This window comes from Colias eurytheme, chromosome 7, assembly GCF_061535395.1.
Source record: "Colias eurytheme isolate Ceu_HAF_F1 chromosome 7, ilColEury1 Martin Lab GWU primary, whole genome shotgun sequence".
Lineage (NCBI taxonomy): Eukaryota > Metazoa > Arthropoda > Insecta > Lepidoptera > Pieridae > Colias > Colias eurytheme.
Window position 1 is genome coordinate 8,232,180 of NC_142986.1, and position 19,466 is coordinate 8,251,645.

At 35.9% G+C, this 19,466-nt stretch overlaps 2 protein-coding genes across 8 annotated transcripts in view; both read left to right on the plus strand.

Annotated features, from left to right (window-relative positions):
• The window catches only part of mnb (minibrain), a 122,400-nt gene extending 109,389 nt beyond the window's left edge, over nt 1–13,011 (plus strand). For 5 of the 7 annotated variants that reach the window (XM_090103564.1, XM_090103566.1, XM_090103565.1 and 2 more), the window contains 5 exons: nt 2,325–2,534; nt 4,284–4,369; nt 4,878–5,007; nt 6,205–6,346; nt 10,197–10,450. In XM_090103564.1, coding sequence (XP_089959690.1) covers nt 2,325–2,534; nt 4,284–4,369; nt 4,878–5,007; nt 6,205–6,346; nt 10,197–10,315 — 687 coding nt within the window. In that variant the 3' untranslated portion in view covers nt 10,316–10,450. Of the gene's footprint in view, nt 1–2,324; nt 2,535–4,283; nt 4,370–4,877; nt 5,008–6,204; nt 6,347–8,042; nt 8,124–10,196 lie in introns of all 7 variants that reach the window. The other 2 variants (XR_016456911.1, XM_090103570.1) reach the window with 2 other exon arrangements.
• A 1,039-nt stretch (nt 13,012–14,050) lies between these two features.
• Nucleotides 14,051–18,635, plus strand: LOC149907192 (uncharacterized). The gene is made up of 5 exons (XM_090103905.1): nt 14,051–14,233; nt 16,321–16,399; nt 17,037–17,231; nt 17,579–17,714; nt 18,202–18,635. Exons 2-5 carry the CDS (start codon nt 16,328–16,330, stop codon nt 18,330–18,332), a joined length of 534 nt encoding a protein of 177 aa, XP_089960031.1. The 5' UTR covers nt 14,051–14,233; nt 16,321–16,327; the 3' UTR covers nt 18,333–18,635.
• The last annotated feature ends 831 nt before the right edge of the window (nt 18,636–19,466 follow it).

Consider the following 19,466-nt stretch of genomic DNA (forward strand, 5'->3'; position numbering starts at 1 on the left):
TAATGAGGCCATTTGTCTAGGTTTTGAAATTTTAATTTGGAAAATCGATTTGTACGTGGGCCGTAGTTGGAGCAATTAAAATTCTGAAAGTACTGTCTAGTGTAAAACAATAAATCTATTTTCGCTCCGAGCGTCGCGCGGTGACGAAATAGTCGAGTATATTTTAATCAAAATACAAGATTTCTTAATAGATATTTAATTATGCTATCATAAAATAGACTATATAAATCGAATATAGCTTATGTTTAACATAGTACTTCCTGCAGCTGATGAATATTTGAAATTGATCCTGTAGTTTGAGTTTTTGTTTACAGAAACACTAATCTTTCTCTATAAAATATTAGTATATAGATAAAAGCTCGTAGCAACCACATGAAATCGGTAGATGGTCTATTCAGATTTCTGGCATATTAAAAACCGCTCATAACTAGTAACGCGCGTCATGTTAAGATTGCGATAAATGTATTTTTAAATTTACAATACATTGCCCCTGATCTGAAAACGCAATAAATTGTAACCAAGCACACGTATCGATGTATCGTGACGAATATTATCTGTTTATGGCATAATCATTGCATAATATAATGTACTCGGTTATCATTGTCGGTGCGGTCTAATCAGTGGCATTCTGATATACTCATATATGGTAGGATACTTATAGATTCTAAATTTTGAGGACCGATTGTGACTTACATATATATGTCACGGCTAAAGGTAGGTGAGAACATAAACTTAAGATTAGCCGGCTAAACTTAGGTTTATTTTCGACGAGGTGTTAATGTTAGTTTGTTCTATCTTTAGCCGGCTAAACTTAAGTGTAACCGCAGGCCCGTGGCTAAAAATGTCGGGGTGGGTAGATTTGGTTAGCGCCGGACCGGTGGAGGGCTTGAGGGGCCCGCACAGTGCCAGAAAACACTCGCCCTGTTCCTTACATGTATTATAGTAACCAAATCTACCCACCCCGACTCAGGGCAGAAAGCTGGTGGCTAGGTTAGGTTAGGTTAGAACTCTTAAGACCCGCACGAGCCGAGCGAGCGCAGCGAGCGTGCTGCGGCAGCAGCCGGCGAAGTGCCAGAAAACACTCGCCCTGTTCCTTACATGTATTATAGTAACCAAATCTACCCACCCCGACATTTTTAGCCACGGGCCTGCGGTTACACTTAAGTTTAGCCGGCTAAAGATAGAACAAACTAACATTAACACCTCGTCGAAAATAAACCTAAGTTTAGCCGGCTAATCTTAAGTTTATGTTCTCACCTACCTTTAGCCGTAACATATAGATGCAATGTAATTGTGTTAGGTACATATTAATAAATATACAAAAAAGGAGTAAGGAAGGAAATGGCGCCAATAATTCGCATTTGCAAATTCGTAATTTAACTCTATTCAATGACACTGTATTTGTAATTAAAGACCAGCAAACATTGACCTCACAACGCGTGCTAAACAATAATGCATATAAATGCAAGAAAAATAAACTCCGTCGTGCTGGCTAGTCAGATAAATATTGTTGTTACAAATTTTTAACTACAATCACAGATCGATGTTCTAATCATGAAAGTAGTTTATTCATTAATAAATTACATAAAGACCAACACCATAATCAGAAATCACGTAATGACGTGAAAATTTTAATTGAGACAACCCAGTGCCAAAGGTTATCTATCGTAAATTGCGCGTCAATGGTTCTTTGTTGTGCGAACCAATAAACGCACCGACCGCCGGACATTTCTCATTGTTTATATAAAAAATAAAATAATGGCGCGGTAATCAGTGTCATTGATACTCTTGTAATTAATTAAAAGACGTATTAAAGTCAATACTGCGACGCACACGACTTCCTCGCGTTGTTTATGTTACGAATAAATCATGCTTGGAGAGCGTGGACATTGCGATTTGCATTTATTGATATTAATTTAAATGTGCACGTGCTTTTTTATGTTTAATTGCACCCGGTTTATGTATGGTAATGAGGTGTAATGCAACAGTTGTGCTGTAATGTGCACCTATTGTAAATATTAAATGCAATCTGATTTATTATTTATTTTCTGTTTTATGAGAAAGTGTGTTTTGATGAAATATTTTATATTGCCGTCGTAATGGCATTATGAAAAGGTTTAGCTATTGTTTTTATTTGTTGGTTTATCGTTAAATAGAGTAACTTTCTATCCTTTATAAAAAAAAATATTATGACACTTACAAAAAAAGACGTTGTTCTATTGTCTGTTTCCAATACATCACTAAATGAACTGGTGTCTCCAAAGAGATAACTGTTGTTCGATTGCTTGTTTACATCACTATAGTAACATATTGTGTCTTCACAGATATACCAATACATACAGTCGCGGTTCTACCGCTCACCAGAAGTGCTACTAGGCATCCCTTATGACCTCGCGATCGACATGTGGTCGCTCGGGTGCATACTCGTAGAGATGCACACCGGCGAACCCTTGTTCAGTGGAGCCAATGAGCTCGACCAGATGAACAAGATCGTCGAGGTGCTCGGCATGCCGCCAGACCATTTATTGGATCAGGTAAGGATACTATTCGTAACTCTTGGGAATTTTTTCTAAGTTAAAAGGATTGCGCAAAAGAAGAAAAAGTTATTGTGCGATAAGTAGTGTTACATTGCCAATGAATGAGTTGAATGCATCGGATGAGACGAATCAAAAAAGTACTAAAAATAATTAAATATTATGTAATGTTGTTATATCATTCCCACTTTTCACACACACGAAACCACAAATAAGGTTAATCACCTTCTCGAATTGTTTATAAGTAAGCCCCCAGTGTTAGATATCCCTGTTTAACGCGTCCATACGACTCCACTCGTGAGATTTTCCACGCAATGAGGTAATGACTGAAAATTCGTGTTAATTGTCAAAGTTGGAACTATGTGTAAACGCCGTGTAATTGCCCCCTTTTGTGGCTCGTCTGACCTACTTATAGACCGGGAGATACTGACACAAAATTTCGAGTCATTTGTAACAGGATGGCGGTTCTACAGGGGTCTTAGTACGCAATGACAAAAAGAAAAACGATGGCGTGAACGCTGGTACCGGCGGCTTAGTCGCGTGGGCGTTAGTCGAACTCGTCGGAAAATAGCGAAAGTCAGACGATTTGTAACAGTATGGCACTTATTTTTCCTGTAAGTTTGAGGATCAACAAATGTAAATACAAAATTTCAAAGATCTATGTGTTGGAAATCTTCACTTATATAAATTAATAATAAATTAAGTTTTCAAGTATGACAGCACTTTTTCCCCCTACTAGAAGTATGGCAAATATAATAATGGTCACATTTTATCAAATACTCTCCAAAAATCCAAATGCAATACTGGTACAAAAAGTTTGGCGAAATAAAAATTTTTTGCAGATTTTCGGCGGTATGGCGACCATTTGGAATCGTCCGAAAAGTATGGCATGGCGATTTTCGTAAATGGCTGCACGACGATAGTTACCTGTGCAAAAGTTAGCCTGGTACAAATGGTTGAATGATTGTTTTATTTAAATCAACACATTCGCATCGGTATGGCGGGCTGTAAGTCACACCGGAAAAGTATGGCATGACACTACCGCCTACTACTTTTTTATGGGCTATCGGTAAATTCTAAAATTTTTGTGTTACAAATCGTTTGACTTTCGCTATTTTTCCGACGAGTTCGACAAACGCCCACGCGACTAAGCCACCGGTACCAGCGTTCACACCATCATTTTTCTTTTTGTCATTGCGTACTAAGACCCCTGTAGAACCGCCATCCTTGTTACAAATGACTCGAAATTTTGTGTCAGTATCTCCCGGTCTATTACTGTATTTTGTTATTAAATATTGAAATCGTATGTACGACTAATGCTAGATGCGTATTTTTGGACGCTAAATATTGATTTGTTAATGATATGTTATAGCCCTTAAGTTGACATGAACTTGTCGCGCGTTTTGTTTTAGATTGAATTTTGATTGAAGGGGTAAGTAACTACAATTAAAAATAATTTAAATTGATGTTTTCATTATTTTATCTATACTGATCATATAATGATTTAAGTGAATAATGCCTATAGAGTTCGAAATTTCTAGAACGACTTCATGTTTCGCATAAATTTATACCTTTACAGGGTAAGGGGAGCTAAAATAGTATCTATATCTATCTCTAAAATTCTAGAAGTTCTAAATTGTATCTATATTAAAACCCATTATCTCCTTTGACTTTGTCTCTAGCCAAACTAAAACACGAACAGACAGTTTCCACGTATAAATGTTTAATATTACACACATTTTGTTTCAGGCACACAAAACTAGGAAATTCTTCGACAAATTACCGGCGTCAGAGGGCGGCGGTTATGTACTAAAGAAAGTAGCGAGTAAAGATGGGTATGTACTGATATTATTTTTTTTATTAAATAAAAAAGGTATCTTTCACATAACGATCGAACTCTTATCTGCATACCAACACAAACAATCCTTCGACTGTGGTTGCAAATTTTGGTTCTGGACCATAGATTGATATTCGATAGATCAATCATTAACATCGATCGTAAATTTTATTCACGTCCTCTTTAACGTACAGTGTTTTGCTTTGGCCCTAAATAAATAAGGCTTTTTTTTTATTTGAAAGTTGGTACCTGTTTATTGTGTTAAGGTTCAAATTAGCACAGTAGAGGGATATTGAAGAAAAATACGTGTATTCACTTTGACTGTTTATTTCATACTAGTTTAATCACATTCATACAAGACAAAAATAAACTATATTGTAAAATATACTTGAACAGTACCAATTATTTTTTTTTTTAATTCTGAAAATTTGAAGGCGGTTTATAGTTTTTTTTTTTAGTTAAAACAAAATTATAGTAATTAATAATGTGATGTAAATATTTTGCAGCGGCTACAGAAAGTACCGGGCGGCGGGCACGCGGCGGCTGCACGACATACTGGGCGTGGAGGGCGGCGGGCCGGCCGCACGGCGCCGCGGTGAGCCCGGACACTCTGTATCCGACTACCTCAAGTTCAAGGTAAGGGTATACACGTGGCAGAATGTTATAGGTCGCGTCATGTAAAAAGAACGCTGACGGTTAAGCTGCGCATTGGCGATTTATTGGTCTATTTGGTGTTATGAGGTGGTATAATGCTAGGCGTCCATTAGAGGCGGATCGGGCCGGGCCGCATCGCAACGGGCCGTCTCTAATGGACGCGCTGTTTGCTCCTGCGTCCACCTGTACGGGGCGCGGCGGATTTCATCTAACAGACGCTCGCCGCTCACATCCGCCTGCCTGCGTCCACTAGACGGGTCGGGGCGGGCCGGGCCGCAGCGCACCGCCGGCAGAAATCCGCCTGCGAAGCGATATCCGCCAATGCGTTGCGGCCCGCCCCGACCCGATCCGTCGCTAATGGACGATGTTTCATACAAAATATAGGCCGGCGTATTTTTGCGTTGCGATGCGGCCCGGCCCGATCCGCCTAATGGACGCCAGCCATAAGAATAACAAATATGTAGTTGCGAAGCTACGACTCGAGAACCTACTTCAAAAATAAAATAAGCAGCAAATAATTTTCGTGCTAAACTCGATACATGCCAAAACACACCCCATCACTTTCATCCAGCGTTCTTTTTACATGATTCGCGTTATAATACTCGTTTAGTTGCACTCGTTGCGTCTGTGAGTGTGGGATGTATGTAGCTAATGGTACAAGGAGCAAAATAGTGAAATAGAATTTAGTATGTAATCTATACTAATATTATAAAGCTGAAGAGTTTGTTTGTTTGAACGCCACGATCTTTCGGTGTTAGATAGCCCATTTATCGAGAAAGGCTATAGGCTAATGATATCATCACGCTAAGACCAACAGGAGCGGAGCAATGCGAGTGAAACTGCTGAGCACAGCTAGTAAGTTAAAATATAAGTTAGTCGTAATATATAATTTGAACTGGATACACACCGTATAATTTTATAGTTATCAACACACTTCTCTATTTTATAAAGTTGGATTAATAAGATCGTTATAACCGACTTACGTTGTAAGACTTAGATAAGTGTGCAAGCGTCAGGCGAGCGACGCGTTGGGTGCTATAGTATGTGACGTAGTTGTAATCATCAAAACATGCTCTTGTATGCACAGACATTATAAATAATCTAGAAAAAAATGTTGTTTTATCAAAATATTACCATTTGTAAAGAACCATTTCATAAAATGACACATACAATTTCCAGGACCTGATCCTGCGCATGCTGGAGTACGACCCGAAGCAGCGCGTGACGCCGTACTACGCGCTGCAGCACAACTTCTTCAAGCGCACCGCCGACGAGTCCACCAACACGCAGCAGGCGCAGGCGCAGTCGCACCACCAGCACGGTCAGTTGACCACACGTGACTACACGTGACTACACGTGACTACACGTGACTATACGGAACACCACATGACTATACTGAACACTACATGACTATATTGAACACCACATGACTATACGGAACACTACGTGACTTATTACTGAAACAAAACATTCATTACAACAGACCACACATTACTAAACCGGTATGGTTTACCTAAGTTAATCAGACTCTAAACGATTATAGGAAATTCCACATGACTGTACCAAATGCTACATGACTATAACACATACATGCATAAACTACATCCTATATAACAAAACCACATATAAACATAACCTGCCTTAACAGAATCTTGATCACAACAGACTATATTATGTGTTAATTTCACACATTGACAATTTTTGTGAGATACATTTTTAAATTATTTTATTCTCAAACTTCAAGCTTTATTAGAAATATGACTGTATATCTACTGATCAAACAAATGATACTGTAAATTAAAATTCATAGTAATTTATAATCATTGTGTATCTTTATTTTAAGGAATAACAAAAGTTGTCTCTGTGCGATATTATGTGTAATTTATTAACAATTTACATCAAAATTGATTGTGCTGTTAAATATTGTATTCGATGTTTATAATGCCTCTTATACAAGATTCATTTCATTCGTGCCGCTATATATCTATTTATTTATATAAATAATCTGTCATACTCGCTGTTTAACTTCGGTGTTCAAATGGTGTTAGACTCGATACACATTCACAAAAAAACGCATCTATAATACTCTAGAAGCAACAGAAACTAATTAAATTTTTACATAAATTTGTCGTGTTTAATTTCCATAAAATACAAAATTTTAATATTTATTGAGCTTTGTCTCTCTCTAACATTACAGATGTGAAAGAGATAGCAATAGTTGTATATAACGATGTGTATCGAGCCTCAGTGTTGTCATGATACTGTGTAGATGTGACATCTAACATTATCATCAGAAGCTTGTCTCGTGTGCTAACATTTCATCATGTCATCTCCAACTGAGCGGCTGTATGTCCGACGGGTCTTCGTCATGGAAGTTACCTGTAAAAAAATAAAAAATAATAAAAGTTTTTTTTTTTTCACATGGCAAGTTTTTCTCACACCGTCGTCGAAATGAAATTAATGTTGATTAAAGGCGTATGTGTAATTTGTTTATTGTGGTAGTTTTTTTTTTATTTTTCTTTTTATTATTTTTAAATGTGTTGTTTAAATGTTACAGCTTTGAATAAAGGTGTGATAAAAGCTTTTGTTTTATATTTATTGCGTTATGATAGTTGCGTTAACTAATTTTTTTAATAGTGCCAAAATTAACAAGAGCCAAGTAGAATTGTTAAAAATTTTGGAGCAAAATGTCATGTATTCTATTATAGTATTCTAAGAATGTTTTAATTATTCGTGTGTGCTGCTTAATTATCTGCATTTTATCAATCTATGATTTTTCAAGCCTTTATTCGCAACTCACGAGGGTAGTAAAATCAGTTAGTGCATAAGCTCTTGTGCTCTTTTCCCTTCGAAGACCAAAATAAGTATATAAAATAGTGAGAGTTTGATAATGTATTTCCACGTCGATAAAACAGTCACACACAACGCGACTATCATAACGCAACCGCAAACCATAAAGAGAAGCATTAAAAAAAGGTGATTTCCATGAAATAACGTGATGTGTGTGTTGATGGCAGATGTTCCGTCGGACCCGCGATGACTAGAGCGGTCCGGCGGCACGCCCGCGCGACACTAACGCCGCCTCTAACTTGTCACAGGTCTGACTCACGTGCCGTACTTACATGCCCCGCCCCAAACCGCATATACCCGCATATGTCTGCATATACCCGCATATATCCACATATCCGCATATACCCGCGTAATCCGCATATACCCGCATATGTCCGCATATACCCACGTAATCCGCATATACCTGCATATATCCAGATATCCGCATATACTTGCACATATCCACATATACCCTCGTAATCCGCATATACCAGCGTAATCCGCATATACCTGCATATACCCGCATAAGTCCGCATATATCCGCATAATATATTCACTTATATTTGCATATATCCGCATATAACCTAATGTCGTGTTGGCTGCCTCGCATTCGATACTCGGTCTAAATAGTGTTCGACAAGATTTCTTATGTGATAATTGATAAATAACTACAATATCTCAAAATTTAGTTGTATGAATGTTAATGTTACGTGGAGATAACTTATGAGCTCTATGAGCTCGTAGAATTACCATTTACTATAGATTGAAGCAGTTAAATATCAATCATATTGAATTGTTATTAATTAATTAAAAAAAATAACTATTGTATCGGCATAATGAAGATTGGATCAATCGTGGTACCATTCATCTCATGCCATTTCTATAGAGACTTATATCAGTGACGTAAAGTGCGCGGAAGTTAACATACATTTCCCTCTCCTTGGCTGTCGTTCGTGTGACACTGCATGATATTCACAGCCATAGATTTCGCAATACATAGAGAAATGTACGAAAAAACATTAACAACTTCATTGCAAATTTTGGATTCACTTAATAACTGCAAATGCGTTCACATGCTAAACTGTCAGTTATTTTTATAAAAAGTCGATTGGTACTAATTTTGCTAAACTGAAAATGAACAATTGACTTTTTGATACGCATATAAAGTGCTATTTATTAATCATGTTCCCAACATGCTCATAAACATCTCGATTTATAAGACCATATTATGAAAAATATACTGGAGTTGTTTTAACGTACATTTCAAAATCATCATATCATAATGCATCACGACATGATTCCTATGTATCACACGCATGGCTTCTGTTTCTTTTTGCACTGTTTTTTTATCTGCAATATGTGATCATTATTTCACGCATATTAAATTAATATTTAGTTTTATTCTTCAGTTCTGAAGTGTAAGGTTAAATATGCAGATTTTATTCTGTCTCAGTTTTTTCGTTTTATATAAGCTTTCATATAACCATACTTCAAGTATTTCGTAATATTTAGATTGCAACAGTGTATAAAAATCAATTACTATAACAATATAATCGATATGAGTAATCAAATATCTATAGAAAAGGTTAATTAGTATCCCTCAAATAGATAATCCCTTAGACAAATTGCTTATCTTTACCGATTATACAAGAAATTGAATTTGTACTCGGAAAAGTTCACGAAATAACTCTATTTAGATGCACCAAGTTTATAAGTTACATAAAATAAACATTCTACTACTGTATTGCAATGTTTAAAAAAAATTGATTGTCTGTAAAGTCGGTTTACTGACGATAGTTGAACGTGACAACGTCCGATTGCGCTTCTTTGTCGCTCGTTCCGCGCTCTCGCTTGCACTTCAAGCCTTACATGGAACGCCTCAGAGCGAGGTAACGCCGCATGAGTCATGTTTTTTCGTGCGTGCAGCCGGCTCTATCGAATTATAAGACGTTGTCACGTCAAAATATCTCGTATTACACGATGGGGTGGCAACATTTTCAAGTACAAAGTCAGTTTCGCCACTATATAACTCGATAATAAACGTTTTTCTTTAAGAAACTGTATTAAGCACTATGTAATGTATGTATTATGACTGTACGTGTCTTAAAGAATAAATAATTTTAACGTGATAACGTTTTTAAAATCGTTTTAGTCGGGTGACATGTTCAGAAACTTGTGTCACACCAAAACCTCACGAGCGCGATCGCAGGTATAACGAGAGAGAGACGGACCGATCTCCCGTCTCATCTCGAGCGCTGCCACCAATAAGACGTTATCACGTTAACATCTCGATCGTAAACCTACTTTACTTATAATAAAGTCGTGTTGTGTGTGTGTGGCAGTGGGCGGCGGGCGGCTGTGGGGCGGCGCCGAGCGCATGGAGGTGGAGAGCGCGCGGCGCGAGGAGGACCTGCTGCAGGCCGTGTGCACGCTGCAGCACAGCCCCGTGGCCATCCACTAGCGCGGCGCGAGGAGGACCTGCTGCAGGCCGTGTGCACGCTGCAGCACAGCCCCGTGGCCATCCACTAGCGCGGCGCGAGGAGGACCTGCTGCAGGCCGTGTGCACGCTGCAGCACAGCCCCGTGGCCATCCACTAGCGCGGCGCGAGGAGGACCTGCTGCAGGCCGTGTGCACGCTGCAGCACAGCCCCGTGGCCATACACTAGCTGGTGGGGCTAGCGGGCCGCAGTGACAGTGCCCACTATGGACCATATTTATAACTCTATATTTTTATTTAACGCGATAAGTCTGACCGTCGGGAAGTGCGGTGACGATCCGTCGCGTCGTGACTCGTGACTCGTGACTCGTGGTGAATTACCTCCTTCAAGTTGCTTCATTCGACCGTACTTAGAGAGTTCCCGCCCGGACGCGTTGACGGCCCGAAAGCTAGGTTTTTTTATTGTTACGCAATGCATATCATGAACGCAATATGGTAGAAAATAAATATTGTACATATTTAGGAGACGGACTTGCGATGGTTACAGACTGCGACTCGAACCGTTTAATCTATAGTTTAGTTACGTCTATGCTAGTTAAGCTTTCGTTCAGTTTCTTTCGCGAGCTTTATATTTTGTAAAAAGTGTCGGCAACTGATGACTGAAAATCAAAGGGCCAAACTGAAATTTCGTTTTGTATCGACTCGACAAATTATGACGGAATATGTAAAAATAAAATGTGACGCGCGAGGGTATTTTTTGATTGGCTCGATTCGATCCTTTAAAAAAAACTCTCGCGTGGAAAATAGTTTGAAACTTTGCCCTCGCATTTCAGAGTTGTTGTATATTGTATAATGTTTTTTATTTCCAATCTCGAATGCATAAGATTTGAGGTTATGTACATTTGAACACATGTATTGTGTTTACATAAATATAGGTTATTTTTTAACCCATTGGATTATTCTGAGGATATGTAAAGCAAATGAATAGTGTATAGGTAATTCTATAAAACACAAAATGTATTTGTAGGTTACGGGAATGTTGAATGATATAATAAAAAGTTTGGGTATTTCAGATAGGAGTTAATAAATTAAATAAACTGACTCGTTCAACCTTTTTGGATTTGAATCTACAATAGACTAACCTCATTGCAACAGACTGCTCGTAAATTTGTAACGGAGATATTTTGTATAGCAAACTAAATCACTGCCTTACTGTGCCGGAACTTTTATGGATAAGGCCCGCTACTCACGTGCGACTTTGTGCTGCGACTTTTGTCACTATCATTTGTATACTGACGGCACGGGCGCAATGGCGTCGTGTCGCACACTAATCGTTTAAAACTTCCCATTATCGGAAACAAATGTACAAATGTAGCGTAGTTTTTACATATAACGGCGTCATATAGATTTGTCATACTAATTATAAATTATATAGAAAATGTAACAAGAGTGTACCGAAGGTAAAATGATACTTGTTAAATGTTAGGGCTATTCAATTTAATTTATGGATCGATGCGGAAATTTTGTATAAGTTCCTTTCGACCGATAATTGTTTGATTTTTCAATAGGTTCATTGTTTGTTTGTAAAATGTTAAGTATAGCGCTCATTATGTTCTGTTTAATTAGGCAATGCCTTATGATTAGCTGATATTTTGTCATGTACATCATAAATAATATTAACTGTGTATTAAAGTAAGTTAAGAAGACTACAGAGTGCGTCCGATCGCAAAGTAGCGGTGTCAGTAGCGGGCCTTAGGATTAGCGGGTTTATTCTGGAGCTTCGTGAATTAGCAAACTATATTTTTTTCAATTGTTTATAGTTGGTGTACGTCGACTGAGATTGGCGCTCAGAGTGAACCCGCTAATTTGTTGATATTGCAACTGAACGCAGATTTTTTTGTGCTGCAGAATGTTGCCGTGAATTTTTTATAAAGCTCCTTTCCCGAAAAAAAGTTATTTTAAAATACACATTTGTATGGTACAATTGTTCATTTAATACATGAAGCATGAAAGTATTCGCCTCTTCGTTAACGCTATGACTTCCAATTTGATTTAATTGTAGATTTGAATCTATCCCTTAACTCGCTCTTCTGAAATATTGAATTTCTCTCTTATCTGTATAATATTTACTGTAATAATACTTTTTTGCTTCATGAGGTATAGGACTGTTAGGAATATAAGAAATAGGTATGGGAAACAAGATATTCATAGTAGGGTGATAATATTTCATAGGCGGGTTTCCAAAATAATAATGTAACTTATTTTCTTATTCATTGTACTCAGCTATTGTGACGTTCTTATAATCATGTACGAGATGATTTGATGGAAAATTTTTGTATCGTAATAAAGATCGACGTTGGTGTTGACTTATTTTCTCCTTTACGAAACTTACATGATTTGACGTGAATATTTTTTAATCGCCGCTTTTAAAGTACTGTTACGGAAAAAATATGTGATATCAGAAAGTAAGTCGATGTCGAAGTGCGTGTAAGATTGGAATCCTGCGTCAATATGAACGACGCCCACACAGCGGGACATGCCCTGCGCTTCAATATGTAATGTATTATAATATTTATTTGTACTGTGACATTAATGTGGTGTGTTCGGAATTATATGTTTATTTCCTATCGGATTGTCAGTTCGCAGGCACTGTAACAATAAAAGGATAGAGCTTTATGTCACTAAGTTTTGTATTTTAAATCAATAAACGATAGCAATGAGCGTGATTTTTATTGTCTTTACCTTATAATTATATGCATCGATTAACTAGTTTGTCGATGTTTGAGTATTATTGTTTGCATAAGCACATATTGTTGCCATATAAAATTTCGTAGGTGAAACTTTACTCTCTTTTTGTCGCTGATTTGATCATATTTGTAGACTAGATGAATCAATGGTCGCATATTAATTAGAAAATTAACTGCTGAACTGATGCAAACATTATATGTTACAATTGGAAAGAACCTTTACCTAGATAGCACTTGGTCTGAGCCGGTGGAAGATCGACCTTCACTGATCTAATTACCAGATGAGACGTACCTTTTATCAAATATAACTTAAGAACAAATATCCCTATGATTAGTACGATCACTTGACCTTAAACAAAAAGTCCATAGCTATTATTAATAATTTAGGTAATCAAATTTTCTATCTTCAATCTTCATACCAGCGCTGTCACGCGCCGGTAAGCGCTTATATACAGCTTTCTTTCTGAATACGGTCTAAGAGATTATACTGCGTAAGAGAAGGCACTCTCGTATACGTCTTGTACTTTGATCACTTTGATTCCGAGCTCACGTGAATGTTTATGCGTCAAAAATGAAATATATTGCTGTCAACCTAACATTTCGAACTTGACGTTTCTAGTGATGTCCCTTTAAGATCATTTCCCCCTTCATTTCGATTACGATATCGATATCGATTTGCCGATGCTAGGGTAACAACACTACTATCTACTAAAAACAAACCCATCAAAATATACACTATACGTCGTGAACCGGAGAGGCCAACATAAGAAATGTTTTTATTTTTCCTAAATGGTGGCATAGGGCGTATTCAGAAAGAAAGCTTGAAACTTATAAGCGCTTATCGGCGCTTGTCAGCGCTGGTAACCCGCGCAGGAAAATATATGAACATGACAAGCGCCGATAAGCGCATAAGTTTCAAGCTTTCTTTCTGAATACGCCCATACTCGTTACCCATCAACTTCTGTGAAAAGAACAGTAAATAGTATACTGAGCTCTATGTCTATTTTGTGAAGTATAAAATTGTTTGATAGTGAAAGCACTAGCAACCAAGACACTGAGCCTGACTCATTCCTACTCTGTGCTCATTGCGAGTTAATTTTATCGTTGCAAACGCATGTGTTGTGTTTCAATTCAGCAACTGTAAAATTGTTGAATAATTGTTTAGTTCCTGTAGAAAAAGCGGTAAAGTGTAAAAGGTAATGTATTTTTCAAAATTATTTTCAGCAACGAAGCAGTAGCATAAGCAGCTTATAAATAGTTCAAAATACTGTAATATGAAAATAAATTCGTGGAATCGTAAACTGCGTAACAGGTGTTTATGGATTTAGACTAAGAATTTAATGGAAGAAAGATTTGTATTCCGTAAAATATAACGTTGTACATTAAGTACTTACCTACACTTTTTTAATTATGTTCTTAAGCCCCTTGGGATGAGAAAATTATTTAAAACTCATACTTTGGCTTTTGTTTCTTCGTTATTAAATAATTATTTTACCTATAAATTTGTAGATAGGTATTTATGATATTCAGTACTAGTTAAAATATATAAATTAAAAATGTGAACCACCTACTTGTGAAAAACCTACTTACTGTTTTTCTATTTAATTTTAATTTAATGCCTGTTATTTAATACCTATAAAACAAAAGAAAATAGTATTAAAATATGTTATATTCTTATAATTCCTGATTAAAATTCTCAGGGAGAATCACAGGGGAGAATCAACCGCGTTGTCCGTAAACAAGGCATTGCATGATATTGCACGCCTCATAAGCGAAGCGTTGAGGTGGGTACTACTGTCACTTCGCGAAAAACATCTGATTTTTCAAACTTAAAATGTCTTTATGTACCTATCATACATTGCACTTGTAAGATAATACATACACACACATATTAAGAAAAAACACTATTTTTAACGTTCATGATATTTTTGATGTCATTTTTGTTATTTAAACTAGTTAAAAAACAGTTTAAAAAAGTTCTGTCTTGGACGTCCGTGTGTCTGTATGTGCGGATCCTTTTTCTTGTTAACACGATAGCGACCGAAATACTTTACTAATCGAGTCTTTTTTTTCTCTTACGCTTGAGTATGCTCAGGAATAGAACCCTTTCATTTTTCAGGGTCTGATTCGATGTGGTTTAATTGTTATTAAATAAACAAAAATAATAATAATTAATAAATATTTATTAAAAAAAAAATTATGAGGCGTGCACTTTTGGATTTTCCAAATTATCATCGAATGCATTCAAATAACTACTACTACCTAGCTAGTAGGGTCTGCCTACCTAGCTACCTATATTAGCAAACTTATAAACATTATTGTTGGCATTCCGAGAGGGATGTTTATGTATTAAATGTTTAAATAAAACAGATAAGAGTAGATAAAGGTAAAACCATAGAATTTTGTTCAGTCATAGTCTTTCTTTTTATTTTATTTTTTATAGTAAGGAAATAAAAGCCCACTCTGTTCCGTTGTGATGTTTTGGGTGGTAGGTACTACAGGAACGGTTCGTACTCTACCGCGTGGGGAAAGCCTACAATCTACATAAATGTCACTACAATTTAATTGAAAATTTATCACACTGATGACCATGTAAAGAAATCATAAATGATGGTAACGTCAATCCATGATGGAACTGAAATTTCGTAGTAATTATGTAGTTAATCAAAAATGTTGTCCTACAGCCCTACAGGGTGGAAATTTTCAATGGGCCCTAGGGAGAAAGTATTTGAAATACCTACTGGAAATTGCAAATTTAGCTGAATGGAAACATTCCTTTTATTTCATCTATACTAATATTATAAAGCTGAACAGTTTGTTTGTTTGTTTGTTTGAACGCGCTAATCTCAGGATCTACTGGTCCGATTTGAAAAATTCTTTCGGTGTTAGATAGCCCATTTATCGAGGAAGGTTATAGGCTATATATCATCACACTAAGACCAACAGGAGCGGGACCACGCGGGTGAAACCGCGGGGCGCAGCTAGTAAACTATAAAGCAATAGAACTGCCTTTAAGGATTTTCGAAAATTCACTTGCCACGACCGGGAATTCTATAGGTATCTTCCATTCAACACTCAGCCAATTAGGAAGCTGGTAAAACTAAAACCTTCAAAGTTTTGAGGTTCTTTTCTGAAATAAAGGTTTAATTCTAACCTTTACATTTATATACTTACACAATGTTAACGTCTAGATAAACGATATATTTATTAAATAAATCACTAACTATTTGTCTGTTCAATAGACAAAGCAATTTCCACATTTCTGATTGGTTTATGATTTCAGATTGACAATGTGTTTCTATAAGAGGTGTTCTTGTATGGAGGTTGAGACAGGGTGCCTAATATGGGCTATATTTACATCTGTAAGTATCACCAGAGAATACGAAATAGTTATTACGTCCTAAGACTACGTATCTAAATATAATTATTTTCATATATTGCATTTAAAATCAGCACTCGGTGAATTGAATTTTATTGAATTGATCACAGACATAAAAGTTTTTGAAGTGAAACTTGAAAGTCCAAAATATCAAACATGCTCAACATTAATAATCAAGTTTTCACTTCTGCCGGCACTCCCGGAGTGCAACCCGTCTTTTTTTATATTAGCAGTTAGATCGAAGATAGATCTAACTATAAATAGAAGTAAGAACATCTGGCAAAATATAATTCCTTATTCTCGATATTGAAGATGATTATGATACGAGACGTTCACGCTTCATAGGTACCAATTCAGAACGTACCCTGGTTCAGGATTGTGGACATTGTTATCCATCTACACTCATTACTGAATAAAGAGAATGTTGAATAGATTAGTAATATACCATCTAACCATAACCACAGAATACATAATAGTAGCTAAACGCTACCATAACCACATAATACTAATTAATATTGCCGACCGCCAACGTCATTATCGCCAAAAGTCAAGCCAGAGTCCAGAATTTTAAATTTTTAACGGCATATTGACTATTGCTATACCCATATTATGTTTCACAGATTATAAAAGGAATAGCAATATTATTGGGCGTTGGATTCCTCATCTACATGAATATCGAGTTCTTACAGCAATCTGGAGATAAAGACCTGGGAAATGTTCTGAGTCAAGTTTTCAACATCGTCGGAATATTTATACTTTCTCTAATAATTAGTTCATTTATCTTTTCGATATATCTGCTACTTGGAGTTATTAAGGTCAGATTTTGTCAATTAAATATTTTGTTTATTTTATTTATCAATCAAATTTAAAATAAGAGAATTTTGAAACGAACAAATTGTATCATAGCATAAAATAGAAATCCTACAAAACCATTTTAGATATTTGAAAAAAGGTTTTTGATAAAATCAATAATAAACTTGTAAGTAATCTAGTTCTAAATTGAGCATATTGTTTACGAATAAATAACAATAATGAGTAAATGAATAAATTTTACAATAGAACTTAATAAATTATATCAACTGTCTCTACATTATGTTAAGGTTTTTTGTGATTGTTCCTGTGTATTCAAATAATAAGTATAATATTAGAACTTCCTTTACAGAAACGGCCGCAATACATCAAAGCATACATTATATACAGTGCCATGATTTTTTCTATATTGGTGGTTATATGTGTGATTTTAACGGCTACTTCTCGCGATATCCTGTTATCTTCCGTATTCGGCATTTCAATTTCAGGTACGTAAATATAGTACGTCTTTTCTTATATTACCTATTTACCTAATGTAAAAATCAAGCAGAATATTTGTTAAGTTTATAAACTTAATTATATCTGCTTAGCCTATAAAAGTATGCTCAATGCATATTTTTGCAGCTAGTTAATCGATCCTGAGAAGAATTGACAGCCTCCTTTATACATTGGTTGACGCGTGAGCGTAGAACCGAGGGGCCTGAGTTCGATTCCCGGTGGAGACGAAGAAAAAAAATGTCTCGGTCTAGCAGGACACAGAGCTGATCACCTACTTGTCCCTAAAGAAAATCGATCAGTGAAACAGATGTATGCATAATGCATCTGCCCCTTACCCCACTTGGGGAGTATAGGGACACGGGACCTGACTTTTTTTAGATAATCGATAGTTTTCTTCAGTCAGTCGAATAACAGTATATATATTAACAGTATATAAGTAATATGTATCTATGTGTAATTGTGTATGCTTTTTTCCAGTTTTCCACGGTCTTATTTTAAACATGGTTTTTAAGACATATGAAAAATTCAATGGAGATTCGTTTCAACAGTATACGTACTCAGAAGTTCATAACGTGAATAATGGAAGCGAAAAAAAATTATATTTTTAAATTAATTGATATTGTTATTGTAAATTTATGATTAGTGACAAACAGATATGTACAAAAAATCTTAGCTAAGGCGAAAAATTGGAGTTAATAATTTTATGATTTAAATAATTAAAATATAATACGCATTCATGATAAGATGAATGATTATAATAACTAGATTTCCATTTTCACCCAACCAATTAAGATATTATTTGACCCCGTTTTTCAATGTTTTAATTATTTATACACATACCTACTTAATATAAAAGTGTGTCAATCTATCACTACAAGCCATTAATTTAAATATGTTATGTACTACATATTATTATGATGTAACATGCGAGATGGAAGATTGTTGAAAAATCTGAAACATTTGCTATCAATTCAACTATAAAAAAAAATTTACAATCTCGCGAATCTATCAGTAAAATGACGGTGGTTACAATAATTGTAAATTATATTTGTATTTTACCATACAATTATTGTAAAATATGTATATACTTTTACCACCCTTATAGTATCTAATAAGTAGTACTTACCTGGGTCGATCAACTTTTAATGGTCCGACGGTACACGCATCATGTCCCTGAACGATAATTAATAAACATGAAATCATAAAGAGTTAAATTGGTTTTAATTATATTCTTTTTAATATTTTCTAACTTTATTGTAAACAAAATTTTAATTGTTTTATTAATTTGTGCGTAGTTTCATGGTTGTCCAGAGACTAAATGCAATTTTCCAGTACTATCACATTTGTCCCCAAGCTACAATGCATTAACAAACTTCGCATCACGAACACATACTATCACGACCATAAATACCAAATACACTTCTTGTTTCAGTTAATGATTATTGACATAAAAACATACAAATATTTTTTTTTTATTGGATATAATACGATTTTCAGGCATTTTACTTTTGTCCCCATAAATCATCTACATGGCACAGGTCTCACAGACAACCGTAATTTAGTTATGAAAACAAAACACAGATGGCGCGGTAGATTCCTAAACAACAAGCTAAACACAATAATTAACTGTCGGGCTCAAACGCCATTTTGATTTGTATAAAATCACGGCAACAGTCGTCCGAGCAACGTTGGTGAGTGTGGGGTGGCTTTATTGTCAGTCCGTCAGACAACTGTGATTAAAA

Bases quoted from the DNA above. Each gene is read 5' to 3' on its own strand.
- LOC149907192 (XM_090103905.1), top strand. From the start codon at position 16,328: ATGTGTTTCTATAAGAGGTGTTCTTGTATGGAGGTTGAGACAGGGTGC. The intron at 17,232-17,578 runs GTCAGATTTTGT...CTTCCTTTACAG, and splicing joins TGCTACTTGGAGTTATTAAG to AAACGGCCGCAATACATCAA. The intron at 17,715-18,201 runs GTACGTAAATAT...GCTTTTTTCCAG, and splicing joins ATTCGGCATTTCAATTTCAG to TTTTCCACGGTCTTATTTTA.